The sequence below is a fragment of the Oscarella lobularis genome, chromosome 12 (genome assembly GCF_947507565.1).
Source record: "Oscarella lobularis chromosome 12, ooOscLobu1.1, whole genome shotgun sequence".
NCBI lineage: Eukaryota > Metazoa > Porifera > Homoscleromorpha > Homosclerophorida > Oscarellidae > Oscarella > Oscarella lobularis.
In genome coordinates this window covers 2,159,493-2,175,894 of record NC_089186.1, presented here as the reverse complement: position 1 = coordinate 2,175,894, position 16,402 = coordinate 2,159,493, and the positions used below count along the sequence as shown (strand labels likewise).

The following is a 16,402-nucleotide window of genomic DNA, read 5'->3' as shown; positions in this document are numbered from 1 at the left end:
TGCGTTGTTGGCCGTTACTAAGGCCACCCGTGTAGTTCTGCAAAGACCTCGCTTTCTAACCAGGAAATGAACAAATCGAAGTCGGGAGTGCGAGAAAAAGCTCCGCCGGCCGCCGTCCCCTGTCCTCCACCCGTAAGAGAAGTCGTTCCGGGTCGATTTACCGAAAACGACTGGTAAACCGAACGAAATCGCATTTGTTTTCGACTCCACCCTCTCTCCCAGGACCGAATTATTAGAAAACGAGTCAAACGCAGACGTGGTCGCCGAAATTCTCGACGATCTAGTCTTCTCAGCGTGGGATCTCGTCTACAGCCGGGAAATCGAACGACTCGTTTATCCCTACACAGTCGAATGGGCGCGCGAAATCGTCGAACAAATCGTCGAATGGCAATTTCTCGAACGCGACGAAGGCGAATTGAACACGGAAGTGGACGTCAATTGGCAAGAAGACGAGGAACCCGAAGCACCGGAAACGGATTCGTGGGCAAGGGGAGTCGTTCCTAAGACGATTAGGAGAAAGGCGGTTGCTAGGGAAGAAAAAATCAAAGAAGAGAAAGAAGAAGAACGGTAAATAATAATGAAAAATAATATTGAATTTTTCCTATTTATTTTGTTATTAGTTTTGATTTGATTTCTCGTGGTTGTGGTGTTGATTTGGAGAAAGATTGTGTTGAGGAATTGGTCAATGATTTTGATGGGATGGATAGAGGATCTGTTTTGAAGAAGATTGCATCAAAAAACGCCAAAAAACTCAAGAAAACGATTCGAAAAAAAGTTGACGATGACGTGGAAAAGAAAACGACAAAGGATTACCATGGCAGCGAAACGGCAACGCAAATGACAGTACTAGAGCAACGGGCCAATCAACCACTCCACGCATCAAGATCTATACTCAGAGCAAGTCCATTAATAAATCATTGATTCCTTTTTTATTATTTTTCGATTTTTTATTCAGGTTCAAATGGGTCGTCCGCCTGGTCCCAAACAAGTTGTCTATGATAGTAGAGGGAATGTTCTCAATGCCGTCAAATTGAATCCATCTCGTTTTCCTTCTCACAGGTGATTCCAAAATAAATATATTTTAATTTTTTATTATTTTTTTGTAGGATTTCGACTAAGTTTTCCGTGTTGAATCCCATCCCAGATAGACGGACTTCAGTACCTCAACAATTTTCAAAGCAAAGTCTTTCAGAATCGAATCCAAGTCAGTCGTCGAGTCTCGCAAGAGTATCCAATCAATCCGTGCATAAAACCTTGGTACACCTATCCAATTAAATTATCATTATTTATTAATTATTTCAGATTGATTCTATTGACGCTGCGCCTGGTGTAATCATCCGGGAAGGCGATAAAGTCAAGGCCGGTTCCGTTGGACGTAATTCTCCGGGTGAGGGAATCGTTTCCGCGGAACGACGACTCTACCCTTTGGGACAAGCAAAAGAGGATGGTAACCATGGTAGCGGTACACTACACGCAGGATCTCCCGTCGTTCGACTATTAGACAGACCAGTCAGGGCACCGGTTGTATACAAAGAAGCATAGAGAAACACTAGTACTAAAATATATTTTTATCCGGGCGTTTCTCGGTTACGGGTAGTTTTACACCCCACGTGCTATTTCCCGCGTTCTTTTCCCGCGCCGCCCATGGACGTAGCGGATCGCCACATCGGAACGCAACTGGTGCGCGACCAGTTCGCCGAAAGCATTCAGAAGCGCTTCCAAGACTTTCTCGAACAGTGAGCGAGCGAGAAAGCGCGCGCGCGAAATTCCCTACAAGGAAGTTCGCAGATTCCACATCGACGGCGAACCGAAGTATCTAGCGAAAGTCCAAGAGCTGAATCGGCCCGAACGCAACACGCTAACCGTGTCGTTCGTCGACGTCGAAGCGTGGAACACGCAACTAGCGAACACGATCCAAGACGACTATTATCGCACGTTCCCGTATCTCTGTCGAGCCGTACGCAACTACGGTAAAGATAACGGCCAATTGCCGGCGAATAAGGAGTATTACGTCGCTTTCGACGAACTTCCTGCACGACACAAGTAAGATTGCGTAGATTCTACGCAGATTTGCGCGCCATTGTATTTTTATATAGAATTCGTGACTTGGCTACGCAGAAAATTGGCTCGCTGTTGCGAATTAGTGGCCAGGTTGTTCGGACTCATCCCGTTCATCCGGAACTCGTCGTGGCGACGTTTCAATGTTTGGAATGTCAGGCTGTTATCCGGGATGTCGAGCAGCAGTTCAAATTTACACAGGTAATAGCAATAAATAAATTAATAAATTAATATCTTAAATTTAATTTTTTAGCCGAGTGTTTGCTCGAATTCCGTATGTTCGAACCGGAAGCGTTTTCAGCTGGACGTGGACGCGTCGCAATTTGTTGATTTTCAAAAGGCGAGAGTCCAAGAGACGCAGAGCGAATTGCCAAGAGGAAGCATACCCAGAACGTGAGAGAAAGAAAAAGATTAAATATTAGTATTAATTAATTAATTAATAATATAGACTTGAAGTGATACTTCGATCCGAGTGCGTCGAACAAGCGCAGGCCGGAGACAAGTGCGATTTCACTGGAACACTGATTGTTGTCCCGGACGTGGCTCAATTACAAACACCAGGTACATCAGAAATAAATAAATAAATAATTAATAATCTCAATACATCTTTGCAGTTGCAAGATCTGAAAGTGCTGGAAGACAGAGAGCTGGAGCCGGATATGATCACGAAGGAGTCACGTGAGTGCACCAATACCAATTATTTATATTCAAATAATCATTATAGGGGATTGAAAGCACTGGGTGTACGGGATCTTACATATAGACTTGCCTTTCTCGCGTGCTCAGTGGCAGCCACAAAACCAACAGTAATAATAAAATATAAATGATTTGTCTTATTTAATTATTGATTTTTAGTTTGGTGGGAAGGATTTGACTGGGGAAGAGACGAGTGCCGGTGCCATACAAAAATTGATGACGGAACAGGAGTGGAAGCGCGTCTATCAAATGTCCAAAGACAAGAATTTATATCAGAATTTAATCGACAGTCTCTTTCCAACAATACACGGTAAAAAAGCCCAAAATTTCAAATTAAAATATTTAATTTATTGATTTTAGGGAACGATGAAGTGAAGAGAGGAATCATGTTGATGCTCTTTGGCGGCGTTCCCAAGGTAACGGAAGAGGCGACCCACCTCCGCGGTGATATCAACGTCTGCATCGTGGGCGATCCAAGCACAGCAAAAAGTCAATTCCTAAAGTAAGAAAAGAAAAAAAATTATAATATATAATCCGATTAAATAATCCTGATCAGGCAAGTGGAAGAATTCAGTCCACGTGCTGTCTATACATCCGGGAAAGCGTCAACGGCAGCCGGTTTGACAGCGGCCGTCGTAAGAGACGAAGATTCGCACGAATTCGTCATCGAAGCGGGCGCTCTCATGCTGGCGGACAACGTATAGATATCAATATCAATATAAGATATTTATTTTTTAATTTAGGGCGTTTGCTGTATTGACGAATTCGATAAAATGGATTTGCGCGATCAAGTGGCAATTCACGAGGCAATGGAACAGCAGACGATCTCCATCACCAAAGCGGGCGTCAAGGCAACGCTTAACGCGCGCACTTCCATCCTGGCGGCGGCAAATCCAATTGGAGGTCATTACGATCGATCCAGATCGCTCAGAGTAAGAAACCAATAATTATTGATTAATTTAATTTGGGGATTTTGTAGCAAAATATTGCGCTGAGTGCTCCGATCATGTCCAGATTTGATCTCTTCTTTATTCTCGTTGACGACTGCAATGAGGTATTGAATATATATTCAATAATTTTATTATTTAATTCGTGATCAGGTGACTGATTACGCAATTGCTCGTCGCATCATTGAACTTCACAGCAAGGGCTCGGAAAGCGTCAACAGAGTCTACTCATTGGTATCAACATAGAACGAATCATATTAATTTTTAATTGGAGATTTTTCTGCAGGAAGAAATTCAACGCTATATGGTTTTCGCAAGGCAATTTCAGCCAAAGGTGCAGTGATAAAAATTGAGAATTATATAATCTATTTTTGAATATACAGATTAGCGTGACTGCCCAGGATTACATGGTGGAGGAATACAAGAGATTACGTCAGAGAGACGCATCAGGTAAAAAAAGTCCAACACCGAATTAATATATTTATTGATTAATTTTCTTAGGTGCAACTAGATCGTCTTGGAGAATCACTGTTCGTCAGTTGGAGAGCATGATTCGGCTCTCGGAGGCAATGGCAAAGATTCATTGCCAGGATGAGGTACAGTGTATAAGACATCAGATTATAATTATAGATTTTTTTATTTTTGTTTAGGTGGTTCCGAGACACGTGAAAGAGGCTTTTCGTCTTCTGAATAAATCCATTGTGAGAGTGGAGACGCCGGATATTCAATTTGACGAAGACCAACAAGAGGAAGAAAACAGTATACAAAACCCAGATTAAATAATTAATAAATAAATTTATTTTTTTCAAGTGGACGACGAAGAGAGCGAAAACGTCGTCGCCGGAGAACAGGATGGCGTCAACGGAGAAAGCGAGCCGAAATCGCAGAGATATCAACCCAAGACGACGAGCATCACTTTCGAGGAATACGAAAAAATGGCGAGACTCTTAGTGGGACATTGTAGACGCGAAGAAGAACACGGCGAAGGAGGTCACAAAGAAATCAATAAATAAATAATTAATAGATAGTCTTATCTTGTTTCTAGAGTACGGTGCCGTGAAGAGAAGTGCTCTCGTCAATTGGTACCTCAAGGAAATGGAAGAAGAATTGGAAAGCGAAGAGGATTTAATCATAAAAAAGGCGTTGGTCGAAAGAGTCATAGAACGACTCATCACAAACGTAATAAATAAATAATTAATTAATTAATTAATTAATTTTTTGTGTGCAGGATAACGTGCTTTTGAGAATCGAGGAAGGAGACGAATTGGACTCGGAGGATCCCTATTTGGTAGTTCATCCCAATTTCGTTCTCGAATAGGAAGCAACGGGGGTCTCATGGATTAACATAATTTTGCTGTTTAATATCAATTAAAATCGCACGTGGGAGAAAAAAACCGTCTCGGATTCTATTTCTTCTGTATTTTTCGAAGTAGCGCTTCCATTCTTTCGCTGAGATTTCGTCTCACTTCCGTCGCGTCTTCGCCGAGTCGTTTCTTTCGCGTTTCCATCATCACGTCGACGACTTGACTCGGTTGTCGAGGTCGTAGAACGGGCGCTTTCGCTTCGTCGTACGAATCGACGAAATTCATATCCAAAAGACGCGAATCGAAGTCGCGAAGCATGTAAGTCATGCAACTCGTCGTCGACGTCGTCGTGCCGTCGCTCGTTCGAACGACGTCGATTGGCGAGCGACTGTACCAATCCCCTTCGAATTCGAGCATGTCTAGCGACGCCAACATGGCGTCGTTGACGTCATATATCTCGCCGTGGACTCTCTAAGTAGAGACACGCCCCCAGCCGGGTCTCATTTTACGTTTTTCTTTCTCGCGCGCGTGCTTCCCCCCTATGTCTTGCCTTTGCGTTGGGATGATTGATCGCGTCGAGCAGGAAGGGGATGCTGAAGGGAGGATAGGCGATTAGGGGATAGGGATCGCGAGTTGTTGCCGCGTCGACGAATTGCGACGCGCCGTGCGCTGGATTCGTGAGCCATGCGTTGTTGCGTTGGCCGCGCTTTAAAGTTCCGTAGACGAAAACGCGATGCATTCGCAATTAGTGGTATGATCGAGATCCTGTGCGCCGGATCCTGTGGAGGAGGTGTAGCTAATTGGTTCACGCCTACTTTGTTGATATCGGTTCCGGCTTCTTTGACACGGCGAATTGTTCTTCGTTTGTCGTCCGCTCTCACCACATGAAAAAATCATCCTCTTTAATCTATATATAGTCGCCGACAAGCTTTCTTACTAATTAGATAGTCCAATGAAAGCATCCGCTTGCAGGAAACCGCGCGTTGTCACGTGCGTGAGACGCGGCTTCTAGCCCGGATAAACAATGAACCCGAAACTCTTTCGGCAAGAAGAGCTCGTCTACGACGAAACGACCGACTTTATAGGTCGAGGCGAATTCGGCAACGTCTATCGAGCACAGCGAACAGACACAAACGAAACGGTGGCCCTGAAATTGCTCACGACGCCCCAGCGACTCAACGCACAGTAAAAAACCCCGGAAAAAAATCAAATGCACATCGATATTTGCAGACAAGAAGGCGGCTTTAAGAAAGAGGCGTCCGTTCTTCAATATCTTCACTATCATCCAAATGTCGTTCGATTGCACGGAATCTGCGTTCATCCGAGACATTACGCTCTCGTCTTGGAGTACGTCCCGTATAATCTCGATCGTCTGATTTGCGATTGTCTCGACGAGCATCCGGGTATGAGACGATGGGATATTCGATTTGTCATTGCGTACGAAGTTGCCATGGGAATGACGTACTTGCATTCGCTCGATCCGCCAATAGTTCATAGAGATTTAAAAAGTTCGAACGTATTGATAGGACATGAGTATCACGCCAAGGTAAATATATTTTATATATGTATCTTTTTATTGATTATTTTCTTATAGTTATCTGACTTTGGGTTGGCCAAAGTGAGGGGCATTTCGAGCCAGACAACCCGGAAGTCGGAACGGGGCCCCGGTAATCCGTCCGGGACTCTTCCCTTTATAGCTCCAGAGCGATTCCATCAGGAGTTCGAAACCACGGAAAAAGTCGACGTATACGGGTAAGCAGAAAACACTATTAGATTATTTATTCTCATAAAAAATAATTCAGTTATGCAATAGTATTGTGGCAGCTGACGGAACTGAAGAAACCCTACGAAAGTATCCCTCTCATTCTCAATACATAGATACATAATTAATCAATGCATGTACGTAACGTAGACGGAATGGATCATTACATAGTGCAGGACGTCATCACGTTGAAGAAGAGACTTCCTCTCAGTCAAAACGACGCCGACGCTCGATTCCAAATGAACGATTTGATTCAAGTCTGCTGGGATCATCATCCGGACACAAGACCCCCATTCCAAGGTATAATCAAATAGCAACCGTAACTAAATAAATTTATTATACTAATCGAATTGATACTTGAACAGAAATCGCTCGCACGTTGGAAGCGAAGTGGCCGGAAGTGAAATGTCGAGCGGGGGTGCAGTACACTAAAAGAGGAGGCGTTCTTTCAAAGCCAGCGGAAGTGGAAGGTACGTGTACCTGGAAGGGTCAAGATTTCCAATTCAAATTAGGATATACTTTAAGCTGCGGCGGCGGAAAGGGCACCGCCGCTAGCTGGGGATAGCATCCACCGGGAAATAAATACCAAGGGTGAAATCGCTAATGACTAAATACATCGATAAATGGATAAATGTTGTTAGAGTTCGGGTCGTTGCTGAGAAAACACTGGGAAGAGATTCTGGACAAGCTTGACCCTACTCCAGTTCTGTACTTCATGTATCCCAGGGCCAAGGAAACGGAAATGACGTCATCTGATCGTCAGAAAATCGAATGCGAGAAAAATCGCCGAGATGGAGCGAAAGAACTTCTCAAGTTCATGGAACTTCGCGGTGAGGAAATATTTCGATTATTTCTACTCGCTCTCAAAAATCGTCAGCCGAATCTTTACGAGAAATTTCTACCTAAGTGACGTCTGCATCCGGGGATCGGATAATGGTCTTTTTGAATTTTCGAAAAAAAATTGGTACTCTAACGGCATTTTTATTATTATTCTAAAGGGTTTGTTTTTATTTCAACGAGTTCGCCTTCTTGTCGAAATCGTCAATGTCGAAAAACGCTTCCTGCTTCACCGACATGATTGTGTAAGCGTCTGGTGCAAGAGACAGTCGCGTGGGGTCAAGGAAAGGTTAAATCAACATCCGGCTCCCATTTCTGGCCCGCCCATCAATTTGCAATAGAATTTGCACGAAAGGATACAAATACCCGTTACTGCGGCAAGCAGGATGCCGCCGACGACGTAATTCTTTCCTCCCGCGTTCGATCTGCTCTGTTTCAGCGCGCCGCGACTGAGCTTTTGAGCTCTACGGTACAATTCGTCGTCGCTCGCACCGCCTGGCATTCTCGGGTACATATCAACCGAAGCATGCGATGACGTCTCAATTACGCTACGCTGACGTCAATACCCGCCGCACCAATCCAGATCTTTCTTCACACTTCCCGGATATCCTAAACCTGGTAACATGACATCATTCTTTCAGAGTAATAAAGTTTGCTGAGTCATCGTCGGTAGCTCAGTATCTGCTCATCCCTCGGCTCGTACAAGTGAGTCTGTCTGAGAATCTTCATAGCAACGACAATGGTTCTCGATCACGAATCAATTCAACGCTCAATGTTCCGCCAGAGCGGTCTGGCCTCGTTTCCTTACCAGGTAAAAAAAAAACTGCGACGAAGCCACGATCGATTTTCTGATCGAAACCTCTCCCACATAGCCCCTTGACCTTTCGACGACAAACCCAACAGGCGGCGTCGCGGCGACGGGCAAAGGTGCAAAGCAAAGCACAATTCTTCCGACGTCCGGCGCCTCGGGCGGCGTCGCCGCGCCCAACGACTTCCCCTTCGACGATCTCGACGCCTTTCTCGATTTCTACACGACGTCGATCGAATCGACGAGCAAATCGACGGAATCGCACTTCGGAATGTTCGCCGCCGCGACGGAATCGTCGCAACCGGATGTATCGGAACCCCAACAAATTAGTCCGTCTCATAACAACGCGGCGCCGACGGCGACGGCGGCGACGAAAGCGCCCGAAAGCGTTCTCGACGTGTGCCCCGAACCCAATTGTCCTCATTGTCTCGCCTACAAGGAGTTAATCGTCAAAGCCGGTGGCAGTGACGCGGTCACGTCTCTCGCTTCCGCGTTCCCGGATGGCTCCGTCGGGTCGCCGCAGAGTAGTCACATGGACGTCCAGAGTCACTCGTCGATGGGCGTGCCCAGTCCACCTTCATCCGGGAACCCAACACCTGACGTCACGAATCCGCAGATTTTCCACAACGACGATTTGCAGGGGCTCTTTGCCACGTGGTCGCCCACCAGCGGCGGCGGCAGCGTCGTCGACCCGGAAACGTCGCCGACGCCGAAGCACTCGCCGCCTCCACTCAAATCCAAATGGAAATCCAAAGACAATCTCCTACAGAATACATTACGAAAGACCAATAGTCAAAGTCACGTGTCAACCCGCGGAGGCGGCGGCGGCAACGAAAGCCCAATGCAACTCGTAAAAGCCCTCGCAAGATCCCCGTCCCCGCCCCCGGCGTATAAACTAAACGATAGCGTTCCGCCGCCCATCGATAAAGAGCCCAAGGCGTTCGGAAGCAACGTGATTCACCTCGGCAACGGGATGGCGTTGACGGAACGCGAAGTGGTCGACATGCCCGTTCACGAGTTGAATCGCCTGCTCTATCAATCGAAGTTGACCGAGGCGGAGATATCGTTGATTAAGGAGACGCGTCGACGCGGGAAGAATAAGGTGGCGGCGCGCAATTGTCGCAAGCGCAAGATGGACACGATATCGGAGTTGGAGAAGGAGGTCGACGAGTTGAAAGCGAAAAAGGATAAGGTGGCGGAAGAACGAGATCTCTTGGCGAAAGAACTCGAGATCTACAAATCGAAGACGGAGTCACTCACCCGATTCATTTTGGAGAAGGTGAAGTATGGCTCTGGACTGAAGCTCAATATTGATCAATTGGCTTTGGATAAGGCCGAAGATGGACGCCTCTTCGTCATGCCCAATCTCAGCGCAAGCGGAGACGAAGATGGACACTTGGCCGTTATTGCTTAGAATTTCGATAATTAACTGTGTATATATATATAGGATAGTAGATGCGTGTACGTCAATTCGTTTATAAAACCGATATTGATTTTGCTTGGTATGGTTTTGTAGATGGAATTGGCTGGGTTTAGGAAATTTTAGGGTGCTAATATGGTAGAGGGTGATTTTGCTATTGCCCTTTACCTGTTAGGCTCTTGCTTTGTAGCTTAGCCACTTTTGTAGCTAAATTTGATGTATTGTGATGCATTCGTTTTGCGGTCGCGTGCAGTGTCGCGTGCCCTGCTCTTTGGGGAGATGTCCGGGGGTGTGACGTAAGTCACGTGGCATTCTTTTGGGAAACAGGCATGGCCGAGAACGGGCTCAAAAACGCGAAATACACAGGTTTGCAGGTATTTCGTGCTATAGAACGACTCTATAGATGATTTCCAGACTTGCTGCCGTGGTCTTCGGCGCCCGAAACGACGAAATCGTTCGTAACGCGCATTTGCGCTCTTCTACTCGAATACGTCGAAACGACGTTCGATCGATCGACGAAAGTCGTCGATTTCATGCAGCCGGAGGACCTCAAGACGAAAATCGACCTCGATCTGCGCGACGAACCCGAAAATCTCGACAAAATCGTCGATCTCTGTCGAACGAGTCTCGAATACTCCGTGAGAAGCGGTGAGCCACGCCCCCACGCAAAACACCTCCAAATCATTGATATATAATTTTTCAGGGCACCCGTATTTTTTCAATCAATTATTTGCGGGTATTGATGTCGTTGCGCTCATGGGCGATTTTCTCTCGTCGACGGTCAACGTGAGCATGTACACGTACGAAATGGGATCCGTCTTCGTTCTCATGGAGCAAGAGGTGTTGAAAAAAATGAGGAGTTTGATTGGATTCGAGAAAGGCGACGGGATCTTTGCGCCGGGCGGATCCATGTCGAATATTTACGGAATGAATTTGGCGAGATATAAGTATAGATGAATTATTATTATTTTTCAATTATTATTAATGTTTTTATTTGAGGATGTTTCCTGAGGTGAAAACGAAGGGGATGAGGGCTCTGCCTCCACTAGTGATGTTTACATCGGAAGAGGCAAATAATAATAATAATAATAATTAAATATCTTAATTAATTAATTAATTAATTAACTCGTTTTTTTCAGGGTCACTATTCTGTTCAGAAGTCGGCGAATCTTCTTGGGATGGGGACTGATAGCGTTATTGCTATTTCCACTGATGACGTGTATGTTGACTATAGATATTGATTGATTTATATACTGAATTATTTTATTAGAGGCCGAATTGTTCCCGGAGATTTGAGAGCGAAAGTTTTGGACGCAAAATCAAAAGTGAAATTGAAAAGTGATATTATTAATTAACGTGACGTCATTTTTAGGGTTATTGTCCTTTTATGGTCAATGCTACATCCGGGACGACGGTGCGCGGTGCCTTTGATCCTCTCAACGCCATCGCAGACATTTGCCAAGAATTTGGAATGTGGCTTCACATTGATGTAAGAAATTTGGAATATAGCGGCCATATGCATTGATATGAATTTTAATTCATTCTTAGGCTGCTTGGGGCGGAGCAGTGCTCTTGTCAAGAAAACATCGTCATCTCATGAAAGGAAGCCACAGGTGTGGAGACAACAATCTATTTAATAATTAATTAATTTATTATTATTTAGGGCGGACTCTGTCACGTGGAATCCTCACAAAATGATGGGCGTTCCTCTTCAGTGTTCAGCTTTTATGACCAAACACGAGGTACCATTCAAAATCAATAGATTTTCTATGTATTATTTGTTTCTTTGTCCCCAGGGTGTGTTGCAAGAGTGTAACAGTGCTCACGCGACGTATCTCTTCCAGAAAGACAAGAAACAGTATGACGTCTCCTTGGATACGGGCGACAAGGCAATACAGTGCGGCCGTCACGTGGACATTGCTAAATTGTGGCTCTCGTGGAAAGCCAGAGTGAGTCAGAAAGAGAGAAGAGAAATAATCATTAGGGTTTAATTATTTAGGGAAATTCGGGATATGAAAGAAAAGTGAACCACGCCTTTGAAATGGCTCAGTACGAAAATAATCTCTCATATAGAATACATAATTATGTATATTTTTAGATATTTGACGGATCAAGTGAGAAAGAGGGAAGGATTTCAGCTTGTAACTGAAGTGAGCAGAACCCCCCACATACATTACGTAAATAACTATTTATTGTAATTTGATTTTTAGCCTGAATACGTCAACATTGGATTTTGGTATTTTCCGCCATCGATACGAGATTTGCCAGACGGCCCGGAGAAAACTCAAAAACTCCACAAGGTACCGTCAAAACAAAGTCTCGTCATCTCTTTGGCATATTCTTTTGTCTAAGGTGGGCCCTGAAGTGAAAAAGGGTATGACGAAGAAGGGGAGTCTTCTCGTCGGCTATCAGATCTGCAAGGAGTTCTGCAACTACTTTCGTATGATCGTTCACAACGAAGCAGTGGGAAAAGCCGATATGGATTACGTATTGGACGAAGTTGAGCGTCTAGGCAAAGATTTGAAATTCTAAGCGAAATGGCCGAGATTGCAAACTTTGCGTTGGAATCATATGCGTTATCTCTCGTCTCTAAGCGCGATAGACGAGGTAAGCCGTGCGCAGGATGATCGCGAATCGAAATCGAGAAATTCTTTCATGAAGTGGGCGTGGTAGCGCGAACGCAGCGCACTTCAGAAAAAATATTCCTCTCCCCCCTTTCCCGCCTTGTTTCAACATCCGTCATTCGTCCCACAGCAATTAGTTTATCTGGGTTTCCTCAGAACTTACCGCCCGTCACTCGACGGCGCCGTGCGCACGAGAATTTCGCTTCTCCTTCGCTCGTCTTCGAGAAAAAGATGGCGGATCCAATCGACGTGGATGCGCTCGTCGATCGCGACATACCCGAAGCGCGTCGCGTTCTCGTCGAGAGTCAAACGAATCTGACGAACCTCGCCGACTACGTCGAACGCAACTATCTCGAATCGCCCGACAAGCGCGAGGCCCTCGAACAGACGAAGCAATTCGCGATTCAATCGTTGGCGAGCGTCGCCCACCAGATCAATGTCTTCGCTACGGGCCTACTAAACATCATGAAAGCCGAAACGACGCTTTTTGGACAGATGGAAAGCGATATTAATCATTTAGCGCTGGTTAGCGTCTTCGTATGCGTGTTTTTTTCTTTTCTTTCACGTCGCTAGTGCAGAACGTTCTCGGTTTTGACGAGACGATCGCTCGGCAGCGAATCGGCGGTCTCTCCTCGGCGAAGCGAGTCGATCCGGCGACAACGAGGGTGTTCGGGCCCGAGGAAGAGCCGAGATCGTTGAAGTAGGGCCCCCTTTACTTCCGCCTCTCCCACAACCGGCGTGGCAGCCATCTTGAATTGTTTTAGATACCGGCGAAACCCGATCGACTATTCCCTTCTCGACGAAATCGGTCACGGTATCATCATCGAAGACGAAAGTCAATTTCGATTCAAGAAGAATATTCGCGATTCAGTGCACGGGGGCCCCGAATCGGGATCGGGACACGCGCCTCGTCTGGAACGCCAAAGCAGCTCGTCCTCGTCGACGTCCGGCGGTCCGTTTCATCAATTACAACGAAGAGGATCTAAATCGGTGAGAAAATCCGCTTCCCATCGTTTACCTCGATCGATTCTCTCACGATTTCTCTCATGAATGAAAATTAGGCGGCAAGCGTGACCATCTCCAGCGAACCGGGCATCTTTTCGTCTCCCGTCGTACCGCAATCGAGCTGGCCGTCGTTCGAAGTGAAACCGCCAACGGTTCCGCCGCCGCCGCCGCCGCCATTCGCTCCTCCAGCGACGACGGCGGATGGGGGGGCCCCTTCGGGGGCCCCGCCTCCACCGCCACCTCCGCCACTTCCATCGTCGAAACCGCCATCAGATCCGGCCTCTTCCGCGCCTCCACCACCACCACCACCAGCACCACCGGGGGGTGGACCCCCTCCGCCGCCTCCGCCTCCACCATTGCCGGGAATGGGACCACCACGACAACCAGCTCAAGGTTCGTTTATTTCTCAAAGCACCTTTTATTAGAGAATCAATAAATATGACTTACATAACATGTACTTAGTTCCTGCGCTATTCCTTCAGTGAGAGACCTGGTTTTCTTATAAAATAAATACACATTAACAATACTATATCTAATACGTGCTACTTAGCTAAAGCGTATTGTCTTTTTATCTTAGCTAAACCCAAGGTGGAGAAACCTCCGCCTAAGCCAGAGCCTCAAAATCCCGCCTTCATGGCAGCTCAAATAGCACAAAGAATGAAGGAAAAACGCGAAGGGACATTGAGCTCATCGCCAGCTTCCAGTCCCCAAGTCCGACGTCGAACCACTTTGACGTCCAACGACAGCCAATCAGGAGCTCCTCCACCTCCTCCTCCACCGCCAGCCCAACCTCCTCCCCCCTCAGGAGCGGGCGGACCTCCGCCTCCGCCTCCGCCGCCTCCTTTACCGGGAGAAAAGAAAAAGATTCCAGGTCAATATACCAGCACATTCTCTAATACTCATCTATGTATTTCTTTAGAGAAGCAACCGTCGCCTAAGCCCAAGCCCAAGCCAGTGTTGCAGCCAGCTGCTACGAATCCCGCCCTGATGGCAGCGCAAATTGCTCAAAAAATGCAGGCGAAGCGCATGGAGAAAGCCATGAGTTTTCAACAACCCAGCCCAAAGCCAAGACCTCTCTCCACCGTCTCTCAGGCGGATCCCAAGCGCGCCGAATCGCCGGAATATGCCGTGCCGCCGCCAGTCGACGAACAGGACTCAAAGCCCAAAGGTAAGAAGTCATATCAGGAGGGAATTATTTTTTAAATTAATTATAATAGCGCCTCCTCCGAAACCGAAGCCTCGTCCGTCGAAGGGAAGGATTTCTGTTGCTTCGAAGCCACCAGAGGAAGAGAAGGAAGCGTCAGGAAGTCCGCCACCCAGGCCTCCTTTACCGGAAGAAGCGAAGCCTCCAGCACCGTCTTGGATACCAAAGGAATACATACACAAGGGTAAGAAGTCTTTAGATTATATATATATATATAAAATCAAGGATTAGATATGTATAAATAAATTCTTGATTTTTTTATTAGTTAAAGCTATTTATCCGTATACGAGAAGTCAGAGCGATGAATTGTCGTTTGTCGAAGATACGGTTCTCTATGTGACTGTAGAGAGAAATGACGGTTGGTTTTTGGGGGTGATGGAAGGGGGGGTCTCGGGACTTTTTCCCGGGAATTACGTTGAGATTCTGAACGAGTAGAAGGGACGGCGAAAGCGGCGTCTTGTTTTAGAATCCTCTCCTTTTTTTATTGTCAAATTCTCAAGTTTTAGTAATTATTTTAGAGCGGTTTCTTTTTCTCTTAAAATAAAGGTATACAATGATATTTGTATAGCCTAAAATTTTTGTACACCTTAAAAGTCGACAATGGGTTTATAACTGGTTTATATAGCTAATCGTTCTCAGTGGGGATTAAACGGGACTTCACGTGAGGCATGCGCAGTTACGAGCGACGACGCAATGGACGAAAACGTGCTCGTTCGTTGCCATTTCACGCGAAAAAGCGAAGAATCTCAAGCTCAGGTACGCTTAGGTTGGTACTTATCGTAAACTGGGCCCCCGCGAAGACGCTACAACACGTGTAGCGGCGGTTTTTAGCTTTTCGCGAGCGATTTTCGACGCTTTTTTTAGCGCTCTGTCTAGGAATCGAGGTCGGAATCAATTTCAGGCGGTCAAAGTCGGCTGGCGTACTCGCTGGGATCTCGTCGCCAACGTTGAGGCTGCCATTATTTGAACACGTAAGTTCCGCTATTGGGTCCCCGACATTAGAAGCCCTAATTTACCCGACACGGTTCCCCCGCGATGAAATTACGTTTTGATTGAGCGTAGAGTTCCTCCAGTCTCCTTTCACCTGAAATTGTAAATGACAGCTTCGTACACTGACTACAATTGGTCGTACTCTGTTTTCTTGCCCAGGTCTACTACTCTTTTTGCGCGCTGGGCAAAGACAACTGCTCTTTATCGACGTGGTGAAATGAAAGGATGAAGAGTCAAGAAGACTTTTCTTTTACCTTGTTTTGTAGTGAATTATTGTAGTAGGCGCATACTACAATCGCGTGTGGGGCTCTTGCGCTACGACAAGAGCTCCACCATAGATATAGGAGCCATAGATATCTATGCCTCCTATATCTTGTAGACAGTACATACGCGCGCTAGAGGTGGTCTCCATCGCGTCATTTCTAGATTAGGGTTGCACGTCGCGAAAAAGCAAGAGTAGGTCATGTCAAAATTTTATTTCAATAAAGTCCCGGATGCAAAGTCCCGTATATAGACAGCAAAAATTGAACAGAGTTTCGCCTCTCCTCCATCCACCCCCTCGCCCCAAACGGGGGGCAAGGCCAGGTGGGCACCTGCTTTGAGTCATCGACTCGTGGGGTCACTCCAGACTCCCCCGCGGAGGATGAGCCCGTTTAACCTCCTGGCTCCGAGCCTTGGACTGCGAGTGGCAGCTGGGATGTCAGTCCACTCGCAGGTGCAATTCCAAGGGGCGTCACTGATTTACCC

General features: G+C 46.4%; 7 protein-coding genes and 1 long non-coding RNA gene across 11 annotated transcripts; 6 read left to right on the top strand and 2 right to left on the bottom strand.

The window, feature by feature from the left end:
• The first annotated feature begins 21 nt into the window (after positions 1-21).
• LOC136194283 (uncharacterized) lies at positions 22-1,590 on the top strand. Its single transcript, XM_065983361.1, has 6 exons — positions 22-173; positions 223-567; positions 621-897; positions 956-1,059; positions 1,107-1,257; positions 1,303-1,590. The coding sequence occupies exons 1-6, from the start codon at positions 67-69 to the stop codon at positions 1,540-1,542; spliced, it is 1,224 nt and encodes a 407-aa protein (XP_065839433.1). The 5' UTR covers positions 22-66; the 3' UTR covers positions 1,543-1,590.
• LOC136194270 (DNA replication licensing factor MCM6-like) lies at positions 1,591-5,100 on the top strand. Its single transcript, XM_065983340.1, has 20 exons — positions 1,591-1,736; positions 1,789-2,043; positions 2,097-2,259; positions 2,312-2,451; positions 2,507-2,619; positions 2,673-2,736; positions 2,783-2,864; positions 2,914-3,064; positions 3,115-3,256; positions 3,311-3,452; positions 3,498-3,686; positions 3,734-3,808; positions 3,855-3,935; positions 3,988-4,035; positions 4,085-4,151; positions 4,203-4,297; positions 4,352-4,460; positions 4,512-4,691; positions 4,747-4,880; positions 4,930-5,100. The coding sequence occupies exons 1-20, from the start codon at positions 1,645-1,647 to the stop codon at positions 5,017-5,019; spliced, it is 2,412 nt and encodes an 803-aa protein (XP_065839412.1). The 5' UTR covers positions 1,591-1,644; the 3' UTR covers positions 5,020-5,100.
• Positions 5,042-5,860, bottom strand: LOC136194291 (putative gamma-glutamylcyclotransferase CG2811). Its single transcript, XM_065983372.1, has 2 exons — positions 5,556-5,860; positions 5,042-5,476 (listed from the first exon to the last, which is right to left on the bottom strand). The coding sequence occupies exons 1-2, from the start codon at positions 5,742-5,744 to the stop codon at positions 5,108-5,110; spliced, it is 558 nt and encodes a 185-aa protein (XP_065839444.1). The 5' UTR covers positions 5,745-5,860; the 3' UTR covers positions 5,042-5,107.
• A 41-nt stretch (positions 5,861-5,901) lies between these two features.
• Positions 5,902-7,783, top strand: LOC136194281 (receptor-interacting serine/threonine-protein kinase 2-like). The gene is made up of 8 exons (XM_065983359.1): positions 5,902-6,190; positions 6,236-6,551; positions 6,600-6,757; positions 6,808-6,857; positions 6,918-7,067; positions 7,133-7,237; positions 7,293-7,358; positions 7,409-7,783. The coding sequence occupies exons 1-8, from the start codon at positions 6,030-6,032 to the stop codon at positions 7,675-7,677; spliced, it is 1,275 nt and encodes a 424-aa protein (XP_065839431.1). The 5' UTR covers positions 5,902-6,029; the 3' UTR covers positions 7,678-7,783.
• LOC136194294 (uncharacterized) lies at positions 7,694-10,025 on the bottom strand. The gene is made up of 2 exons (XR_010671602.1): positions 7,965-10,025; positions 7,694-7,857 (listed from the first exon to the last, which is right to left on the bottom strand). It is a non-coding gene; the product is annotated as an uncharacterized lncRNA (long non-coding RNA).
• On the top strand, positions 8,278-10,063 carry LOC136194279 (transcription factor NF-E2 45 kDa subunit-like). Its single transcript, XM_065983356.1, has 2 exons — positions 8,278-8,415; positions 8,477-10,063. The coding sequence occupies exons 1-2, from the start codon at positions 8,344-8,346 to the stop codon at positions 9,824-9,826; spliced, it is 1,422 nt and encodes a 473-aa protein (XP_065839428.1). The 5' UTR covers positions 8,278-8,343; the 3' UTR covers positions 9,827-10,063.
• A 24-nt stretch (positions 10,064-10,087) lies between these two features.
• On the top strand, positions 10,088-12,399 carry LOC136194277 (glutamate decarboxylase 1-like). Of its 2 annotated transcripts, XM_065983354.1 has the most exons (14): positions 10,088-10,198; positions 10,247-10,480; positions 10,536-10,779; positions 10,832-10,901; positions 10,972-11,051; positions 11,103-11,157; positions 11,205-11,321; positions 11,381-11,445; positions 11,496-11,574; positions 11,629-11,781; positions 11,832-11,881; positions 11,931-11,982; positions 12,043-12,132; positions 12,185-12,399. In XM_065983354.1, the coding sequence occupies exons 1-14, from the start codon at positions 10,162-10,164 to the stop codon at positions 12,362-12,364; spliced, it is 1,506 nt and encodes a 501-aa protein (XP_065839426.1). In that variant the 5' UTR covers positions 10,088-10,161; the 3' UTR covers positions 12,365-12,399. The 2 variants fall into 2 exon arrangements, with proteins under 2 accessions (XP_065839426.1, XP_065839425.1); XM_065983353.1 differs by having other exon boundaries at positions 11,496-11,781.
• On the top strand, positions 12,298-16,173 carry LOC136194272 (abl interactor 1-like). 3 transcript variants are annotated; one of them, XM_065983342.1, is made up of 11 exons: positions 12,298-12,439; positions 12,494-12,981; positions 13,035-13,156; positions 13,221-13,446; positions 13,518-13,854; positions 14,039-14,332; positions 14,381-14,629; positions 14,679-14,849; positions 15,291-15,421; positions 15,542-15,636; positions 15,815-16,173. In XM_065983342.1, the coding sequence occupies exons 1-10, from the start codon at positions 12,370-12,372 to the stop codon at positions 15,614-15,616; spliced, it is 2,163 nt and encodes a 720-aa protein (XP_065839414.1). In that variant the 5' UTR covers positions 12,298-12,369; the 3' UTR covers positions 15,617-15,636; positions 15,815-16,173. The 3 variants fall into 3 exon arrangements, with proteins under 3 accessions (XP_065839414.1, XP_065839416.1, XP_065839415.1); XM_065983344.1 differs by lacking the exon at positions 15,815-16,173 and having other exon boundaries at positions 15,530-15,636; XM_065983343.1 differs by lacking the exons at positions 15,291-15,421; positions 15,542-15,636; positions 15,815-16,173 and adding an exon at positions 14,931-15,224.
• Positions 16,174-16,402: the final 229 nt, after the last annotated feature.

Bases quoted from the DNA above. Each gene is read 5' to 3' on its own strand.
- LOC136194279 (XM_065983356.1), top strand. From the start codon at position 8,344: ATGGTTCTCGATCACGAATCAATTCAACGCTCAATGTTCCGCCAGAGC. The intron at 8,416-8,476 runs GTAAAAAAAAAA...TCTCCCACATAG, and splicing joins TGGCCTCGTTTCCTTACCAG to CCCCTTGACCTTTCGACGAC.
- LOC136194270 (XM_065983340.1), top strand. From the start codon at position 1,645: ATGGACGTAGCGGATCGCCACATCGGAACGCAACTGGTGCGCGACCAG. The intron at 1,737-1,788 runs GTGAGCGAGCGA...GGAAGTTCGCAG, and splicing joins TTCCAAGACTTTCTCGAACA to ATTCCACATCGACGGCGAAC. The intron at 3,809-3,854 runs GTATTGAATATA...ATTCGTGATCAG, and splicing joins TCGTTGACGACTGCAATGAG to GTGACTGATTACGCAATTGC.
- LOC136194277 (XM_065983353.1), top strand. From the start codon at position 10,162: ATGGCCGAGAACGGGCTCAAAAACGCGAAATACACAG. The intron at 10,199-10,246 runs GTTTGCAGGTAT...GATGATTTCCAG, and splicing joins CAAAAACGCGAAATACACAG to ACTTGCTGCCGTGGTCTTCG. The intron at 11,983-12,042 runs GTGAGCAGAACC...TTTGATTTTTAG, and splicing joins GATTTCAGCTTGTAACTGAA to CCTGAATACGTCAACATTGG.
- LOC136194291 (XM_065983372.1), bottom strand. From the start codon at position 5,744: ATGCATCGCGTTTTCGTCTACGGAACTTTAAAGCGCGGCCAACGCAAC. The intron at 5,477-5,555 runs GCAAGACATAGG...GTCTCTACTTAG, and splicing joins TCAATCATCCCAACGCAAAG to AGAGTCCACGGCGAGATATA.
- LOC136194281 (XM_065983359.1), top strand. From the start codon at position 6,030: ATGAACCCGAAACTCTTTCGGCAAGAAGAGCTCGTCTACGACGAAACG. The intron at 6,758-6,807 runs GTAAGCAGAAAA...AAAATAATTCAG, and splicing joins GAAAAAGTCGACGTATACGG to TTATGCAATAGTATTGTGGC. The intron at 6,858-6,917 runs GTATCCCTCTCA...TACGTAACGTAG, and splicing joins ACTGAAGAAACCCTACGAAA to ACGGAATGGATCATTACATA.
- LOC136194272 (XM_065983342.1), top strand. From the start codon at position 12,370: ATGGCCGAGATTGCAAACTTTGCGTTGGAATCATATGCGTTATCTCTC. The intron at 13,157-13,220 runs GTAGGGCCCCCT...GAATTGTTTTAG, and splicing joins GAAGAGCCGAGATCGTTGAA to ATACCGGCGAAACCCGATCG. The intron at 14,630-14,678 runs GTAAGAAGTCAT...TAATTATAATAG, and splicing joins ACAGGACTCAAAGCCCAAAG to CGCCTCCTCCGAAACCGAAG.
- LOC136194283 (XM_065983361.1), top strand. From the start codon at position 67: ATGAACAAATCGAAGTCGGGAGTGCGAGAAAAAGCTCCGCCGGCCGCC. The intron at 1,060-1,106 runs GTGATTCCAAAA...ATTTTTTTGTAG, and splicing joins TCTCGTTTTCCTTCTCACAG to GATTTCGACTAAGTTTTCCG. The intron at 1,258-1,302 runs GTACACCTATCC...TAATTATTTCAG, and splicing joins AATCCGTGCATAAAACCTTG to ATTGATTCTATTGACGCTGC.